Source organism: Austrofundulus limnaeus, unplaced genomic scaffold, assembly GCF_001266775.1.
Source record: "Austrofundulus limnaeus strain Quisiro unplaced genomic scaffold, Austrofundulus_limnaeus-1.0 Scaffold96, whole genome shotgun sequence".
NCBI classification, from domain to species: Eukaryota; Metazoa; Chordata; class Actinopteri; order Cyprinodontiformes; family Rivulidae; genus Austrofundulus; species Austrofundulus limnaeus.
Window position 1 is genome coordinate 350928 of NW_013952498.1, and position 8045 is coordinate 358972.

General features: G+C 41.4%; 1 protein-coding gene across 1 annotated transcript in view; it reads left to right on the forward strand.

Moving 5' to 3' along the window:
• Positions 1-799: 799 nt before the first annotated feature.
• wipi2 (WD repeat domain, phosphoinositide interacting 2) overlaps positions 800-8045 on the forward strand; it is a gene marked incomplete at its 5' end in the record, with an annotated part of 14204 nt that continues 6958 nt past the window's right edge. Inside the window, 8 exon segments of the mRNA XM_014012869.1 lie at positions 800-1022; positions 4342-4424; positions 6256-6425; positions 6535-6631; positions 7056-7153; positions 7337-7429; positions 7548-7618; positions 7698-7811. Coding sequence (XP_013868323.1) covers positions 949-1022; positions 4342-4424; positions 6256-6425; positions 6535-6631; positions 7056-7153; positions 7337-7429; positions 7548-7618; positions 7698-7811 — 800 coding nt within the window.

Sequence of the window (8045 nt, forward strand, 5' to 3'; positions counted from 1 at the left end):
CATGAAAAGCATGTGTGTGCCTGTCTGTTAGCGAAATATCTCATGAACTACTCCGCAAATTTGAACGAAACTTTCAGAAAAGAATCTTTTGATCCACATCTACAAATGATTACCTTTTGGGATCAAGGCTGCCACAGAAAATAAATTTTGTACCAAACACAAAAATGGCTACAACTCAGTTAGTTTTACAAACACAAAGCTCAATTTCATTCTGGTAGTAGCTGAGAGTTATTCCCAACACATACATTAAGCACTCACACATTGAGCATTTAAAAAAAAAAACTTTTAGCATCAATTCTCAGAGTGAACCATGTCTGACTGTTGGCAAAATATCTCATGACCGGTTCGACAGAATGTGATGAAATGCTCAGGAAAAAAATATTGGATGTACATCTACAATTGATTAATCTTTGAAGTCAATAGTAATAAACATTATATAGTCCAGTCAAGAGGAATTATATCAGGGGATTATTAATCTGTTTTAACAAACTGAATGAGATATTTCATTCATTACGGTAGTTCTGTGTTCCTTTCATYATGTTGACGGTAGAGGGCGCTGTTACATCAAACTAACTCATCGAAATCAGTTGCTAGTGTTTTCTCAATAGTTTATGTATATTTTATTTCTCTCATTTTTTTTCGAGACAGCACAACTAAAAACATTTTGTGCAAATGAAGTGGGTTTTATTGGTTATTTGCTATTTGCACCAATGTTCATTTATAGAAACGGGCCCTTTAAAGGTTTTGCACGCGCTGATCTCTGCGCATGCGCACAGAGCGTAATCACCATCCCTGCTAGAAAAAAAATACACAAACAACAATCACTACAGTACAGCGGCGATAGAAACAGAAAGATGTATCCGTGAAAGGAAAGCGCAACTCTGAAGTTATACCAGCCCAGCTGCTGCTACTCCAACCCGAGCTGTGCATGCCGATGGTGCCGAGCTCATGAACTTGGCCAGTCAGAGCGGGGATGCTGGCGGAAGCCAGCTCCTCTTCGCCAACTTTAACCAGGACAACACGTAAGGGCCGGGGACAGAGTCGGGGGATCTGCTGGCCTGTGCTGTGTGAGCTGTCAGGCTAGCTTCCGCTAGCTAGCACGTTAGCTAGCAGAGTCTGAGCTAACGGGGTCAGAAGTGTCGATGTGAATATCCTGGACGACGTTTCTCGTTGTAGAAATGAGCATCCATTGTTTGGCAGAYTGTTAAATAAATAATTCAGACAGAATTTATTTAACCAGAGATTAGCCTAGCATTTTTTTTAGCTAACGTGATGGTGTGTTGTCCTATCAGGGGCTAACTTCAGCCTCAACAAAATTACWCTCCGTGGTTGAGGTTACTTAATGAAACTTATTAATGTTCCCTCGCTGTTTGGCAGCTGGTTATGAAGTCGCTGTAATGATGYATAGGTAACATAATTGGGGTAAGTTAGGATCTGCTAACAGCTGCAGTGTAGACAGTGTTGTGAAACTCTTTAGCTTGTTCGCTTTTATCTGCCTTTTTCATACTAAAGATTAGGACTTTGTGGGCAGTTTTGACTATAGACTACACTGGTGTTGTGCAGTTAAGGACTCCTATATTTGAATCTAGGTTATTTTGATATATTTACATAGGGTGTGTTAATGTCAGGCTAGACTGCCATAATATGCACTCACTGGAAAATGTTTTGTTACAAAAAATACAGGTGCTGGTCATAAAATAAGAATTCATGAAAAGGTAGATTTATTTCAGTAATTCCYTTTAAAAAGTGAAACTTGTATATTATATTCATACATTACATACAAACTCATATATTTCAAATGTTTATTTCGTTTAATTTTGATGATTACAAATGACAACAAATGAAAATCTCAAATTTAGCATATCAGAAAATTAGAATATTACTGAAGACCAATAAAAACAAAGGATTTATAGAAATGTTGGCCAACTGAAAAGTATGAACATGAAAAGTATGAGCATGTACAGCACTCAGTATTTAGTTGGGGCTCCTTTGGCCTGTATTACTGCAGCAATGCGGCGTGGCATGGAGTCGATCAGTCTGTGGCACTGCTCAGGTGTTGTGATAGCCCAGGTTGCTCTAATAGTGGCTTTTAGCTCTTCTGAATTGTTGGGTCTGGTGTATTGCATCTTCTTCTTCACAATACCCCATAGATTTTCTATGGGGTTAAGGTCAGGAGAGTTTGCTGGCCAATTAAGAACAGGGATACCATGGTCCTTCAACCAGGTACTGGTAGCTTTGGCACTGTGTGCAGGTGCCAAGTCCTGTTGGAAAATGAAATCTGCATCTCCAAAAAGTTGGTCAGCAGCAGGAAGCATGAAGTGCTCTAAAACTTCCTGGTATGTGGCTGCGTTGACCCTGGACCTCAGAAAACACAATGGACCAACACCAGCAGATGACATGGCACCCCAAACCATCACTGACTGTGGAAACTTTACACTGGACTTCAAGCAACGTGGATGAAGTGCCTCTCTTCTTTTCCTCCAGACTCTGGGACCTTGATTTCCAAAGGAAATGCAAAATTTACTTTCATCAGAGAACATGACTTTGGACCACTCACCAGCAGTCCAGTCCTGTTTCTCTGTAGCCCAGGCAAGATGCTTCTGACGCTGTCTGTGGTTCAAGAGTGGCTTGACACAAGAAATGCGACAGCAGAAACCCATGTCTTTCAAACGTCTGTGTGTGGTGGTTCTTGAAGCACTCACTCCAGCTGCAGTCCACTCTTCGTGAATCTCCCCCACATTTTTGAATGGGTTTTGTTTCACAATCCTCTCCAGGGTGCGGTTATCTCTCTTGCTTGTACATTTTTTTCGACCACATCTTTTCCTTCCCTTTGCCTCTCTATTAATGTGCTTGGACACAGAGCTCTGTGAACAGCCAGCCTCTTTAGCGATGACCTTTTGTGTCTTGCCCTCTTTGTGCAAGGTGTCGATGGTCGTCTTTTGGACAACTGTCAAGTCAGCAGTCTTCCCCATGATTGTGTAGCCTATAGAACTAGACTGAAAGACCATTTAAAGGCCTTTGCAGGTGGTTTGAGTTAATTAGCTGATTAGAGTGTGGTACCAGGTGCCATCCATTTTGAACCTTTTCACAAGATTCTAATTTTCTGATATGCTGAATTTGAGATTTTCATTTGTTGTCATTTGTAATCATCAAAATTAAACGAAATAAACATTTGAAATATATGAGTTTGTATGTAATGTATGAATATAATATACAAGTTTCACTTTTTAAATGGAATTACTGAAATAAATCTACTTTTTCATGATAGTCTAATTTTATGACCAGCACCTGGAATAATAATAAATCTGAAAATAACAAACTTTGTTGAAATTGGTTGAGAAATAAGGAAGTTATGCTATTTTAAAGTCATGTTTCTCAGACAGACCCAATCAGTTCAATCAGATTCTGTGGCTTCAAAAACCGCCTTTAGGTCAACAGATTGTCAAGAATGGTACTCACAATATGAAAAAAAGTTTATAATAACTACCTACTTATAATGACTCGTATATGTCAGATGTAAGTGTTTTGACCCTTGGAGTCTGGGGGAAGAAAAGCATCACTTCACCTGTTCCAGTCATTGGGGATTGTTGCACACCTTCAGTGGTATGTTGGTAGTAAAGGTAAGGGATTGGTAACACTTTCTGGAGTCAGAAATAGAAGAAGATTTATATTCTAAGTGTACCACAGGAAAGCACCCCATATAAATATAATCCTATGAAATTATTGTGTAGATGGTTGTGTTCCTTGGAGTAATACAAGTATAATAAAACAAGTAGAAGAGTCTTGACACTTTTTGACGTTTAATTAATTGGTGGGTTCATTAAAGCTTCCCACAACAGCAGTGCTTTTTTCAGCATAACACTGGTGACACGGAGACAGCAGAGCTGAGTGAAATGTGTGTGACAGGCTGCTGCCTCTGTGAGAGGCAGAAATGACCCCAGAGTTCAGCTCTTGTGTGTCTGTAAAGCTGTGCTTATACCTGACCAGATGTAAGACATCCGATCTCGCTGCCACAGCTGTGTTCTTTTTCACATGCTCAAACATTTCTTTGACTGGTTCTTCTCACAGCCTCTGTCAGCTCATCCTCTCAGCAGAGTGGTTGTAGTTTACCCACTTCTCCATGTAAAGGCAATAGGGCAGTTCTGACCAATCACATGGTACTTGGAGCGTACGCTGCGAGATGATAGTTCTGACTGCGAGAAGAAAAATGTGCATCACACAAAAACACATCAGTGAGACAAAACTGCAGCACCGCTCACTGAGTGAACCAYGCTGAATGTGTGGCTGATGTTGGTGCTTCTTGCTCACAGCCAGCTTTGTTTCTGTTGTCTCTTTGTGCAGGTCCTTAGCTGTCGGCACCAAATCAGGATACAAGTTTTTCTCCTTGTCCTCAGTGGACAAATTGGAGCAGATTTATGAATGTAGTAAGTATTTTTCATGCTCTGTTGTTGTTTTTTTAAGTGATCTACGTGTGGGTGAAGAGAGTTCATTTAGTCCAGACCAGTACAGATAAAACACTTGTGTTTGTCMCTGTTATATGCCTACTCATTCTGTGTGATGGGTTTTAGACATAATGCAGTCACTTTGCCATGAGAGTTTAGATTGTAACTTAAATATTAATAACATCTGTCTGCACATTTCTCTGTAGCTTCAACCACCCTTCCTGTTATTTGATTAACGCACAATATGCTCTCTGCAACATCCATTTTATGTGTTTATCTATAGAGGGATAACGTATCTTTTCGATCATTTTATGTTTAAGAAAGTTTGTAAACTCCAGGTGCACAATGAGAGAAAAAGGGAATTCTATCATTTCAAATTTAAGAACAAATCTTTTACCAGAACCATTTTTGTTAACGCACACAGCTTGGAGTGTCTCCCACTAAAGTCAGCATCTCATTTGGTTGTAACACTGGGAGACTAGCTGCCAGTTCAAAACTGTGAGAGAAGAGTGAATTTGAGTCTCACTCCATGGCCGTCTGATGTTTGATGATCACAAGCTATTTTTAACTGTAAGAACTGCCCCAATGTTTATTATTATTATTATTATTATTATTATTATTATTATTATTATTATTATTATTATTATTATTATTATTATTATTGGTGTAGTTACACCTGAACATTTGGGGATGAACTGCCCAAAATTTTCCAAATAACTCAAAATCTCAAAACTGAAGGATTTTAAAGTGCCTGTGACATCACTTTTTTTGTAATAAATAAGAATGTATTTTTGGAAAGATAACATTGATAACATATTGTAAAAAAAAAGATTTCACGCCGCTGAGATGAACAGTTGTTGAGATATCTGCATGTGATGTGACAGGAAGTGATGTCAAAGGGGAATGCCTGAATGGAAACAGAGCAGTGCTGCAGTGGCTAACGACACAGACTGTAGAGAATAATCTGATGGTTCTTTAAATTATTTTAATCTCCATCATAGAGAGATGAGAGTCAGAGTTTAAATATTGTTGTTTCAATAAACAAAATCCAGGGAGTTTCCTTAAAGAGTTCCCTTTAGCTGAGCCGATTTCAAAAGAAGATATGCCAGTTATGTGACATAATGGTTAAAATCATGTGTATTATGCCAAGTTTCTTAAATATAAATGTATTTTCTTTGACTTTTGTATTTCATGGATATTCACGTCACACATGTTTAAGAGCACTTCTATTTAGCTTTTAAACTGAACATTTGTCTCCATCATTACAAGCAGGGTAAGTTGTGCTTCCTCTACAACAGGGGTGTCAAACTCCTGTCCTCGAGGGACGCTATCCTGCATGTTTTAGAGGTTTTCTTGCTCCAACACACCTGATTTTGATCGCTGGGTGATTAACAGGCTTCTGCCCAATTTGAAGAGTTAATTCAATCACTGAATCAGGTGTGTTGGAGCTGGAAAACCTCTAAAACATGCAGGATAGCGGCCCTCGAGGACTGGAGTTTGACACCCCTGCTCTACAAGCAGCCTGTGCTTCAGCTGGTAAATGGCTGCAGTAAAATGCTGCCCCTTAGTTTATTTCCACTTCTCCGGTGAAGTGAGGAGACAAGTCTCGAGTGGTGTCAGCCCGAGGCATACTAACCCCTCTGGGAACACMGGCAGGTGGAAGGTGGAACCTCAAGGAGGGAAACCTTGTGCAAAAAAAAKCCGAAAAAAGTTTTCTCTTGTTTCTCTTTCCACTCAGCCCATCGGTTTGTGTCACTTTCTTCTCAGCTTTTTGTCAGAAATGATATGAAACGGTGATACTTTGTGTTTGCAGCTGACACGGAGGATGTGTGTATCGTGGAGCGTCTGTTCTCCAGCAGCCTCGTGGCCATCGTGAGCCTGAAGGCGCCCAGGAAGCTCAAAGTCTGTCACTTCAAGAAAGGAACGGAGATCTGCAACTATTCCTATTCCAACACCATCCTGGCTGTGAAGCTCAACAGACAGGTTAGAAGACGGGACGCCCCTCCGTTAAAGTCTCATTTAAAGAAGAAGCAGCTCAGGTAAATACTGGTCCTCCAGCTCTGCTGATCCAGGTCATTGTGTTTCCCTGCAGAGGCTGATTGTGTGTCTGGAGGAGTCGCTTTACATTCACAACATCAGAGACATGAAAGTGCTGCACACTATCAGAGAGACCCCGCCCAACCCGTCAGGTCAGTTGGAGGTGTGCAGGTTACACCAGGAAGAAAAAAAGTCTGTAAATATAAAGTTTAACTAATAAAATGCTGGACTAAAAAAAACAGTTATCCTGTTTACTGAAGTGAATTTTGAGTGGTGTCTCTGTTTTCTGCTGCTGAGGTTGCAAAATATTAAACCCTTTCCTGCTTCATCTTTGTTTAAAACTCCACAACAGCAGAGTCCATTCCTGGTCCTCGAAGTCACGATCCTGCAGGTTTTCAAAGTTTAACAGGCTTCTGCAGAGTGTAAAGAGCAGGGAGAAATCTAAAACAGGCAGGATCGTTGCCCTCCAGGACCAGGATTGGACACCACTGTTCTAGCGTTAGAAGGCGACGGTTTGTTTGCATTTCGCCAACAAATGCTTGGTTTGTAGCTCAGATCGTTCTGGTGTCTCCTCAGGGTTGTGTGCCCTCTCCATCAGCAACGACAACTGTTACCTGGCGTACCCGGGGAGCGCAACGATAGGAGAGGTTCAAGTGTTCGACACGGTCAATCTGGTAGGTGATGACCAAACTTTTCTGTTCTTGACCTGGCAGGAAGTTGAGCTTCAGCCTCTTCTGCGTAGCTTCACTGTGTTCATTTGTTTCTCCAATAAAACAGACATGCTGAGGAAATCTCATCCTTGTTTTGGCCTCTTAAAGGTTCAGCTGACATTGCTGTGTTTTTGTTTGTTTCTTTAGCGGGCAGCAAATATGATTCCAGCCCATGACAGCCCGTTAGCAGCTCTGGCGTTCGATGCCAGTGGCACCAAACTCGCCACGGCCTCGGAGAAGGTAACATCTGTTAAACATGACCCGTCTTTGTCTGATGAAGTGAAGATTCTCTGGATTTTGCTTCCTTTTTCGAGTGTGGCATCACTGCCTGCGCCGTGTGTCTCTCACCTCTTCCCAGGGCACAGTCATCCGTGTCTTCTCCATCCCAGAGGGACAGAAGCTCTTTGAGTTTCGGCGAGGGGTCAAGAGGTAGACGATCTGAGCGATGTCCCATTGACGGCGTGTTTCTGTGTGAGTGCGGGATTCTTCTAAGCTCTCTTGTTTTTAGGTGCGTGAGCATCTGCTCGTTGGCGTTCAGTATGGAAGGACTGTACCTGTCCGCCTCCAGCAACACAGAAACAGTCCACATTTTCAAACTGGAGACACAGAAAGAGAAGTACGTGTAAGTACCGACCCTTCCGTCTGCGGTGGGCTTTGCTGCGGTGTCCCAGCCAGTTTGGATGTTATCAGTCCATTAAATGGACGTTATTAGTGGTTATCAGTCCCATAGAATGGCTTCAGACTGTCCCGACAGTGCCCCCTAGTGGGTTACCAGTGCCAAATATACTGGAATGCAACAATCTACTTTATCGTAGCCCATGTCATTTTCTCTAAAATTAACCTTAGTGGTTTTATG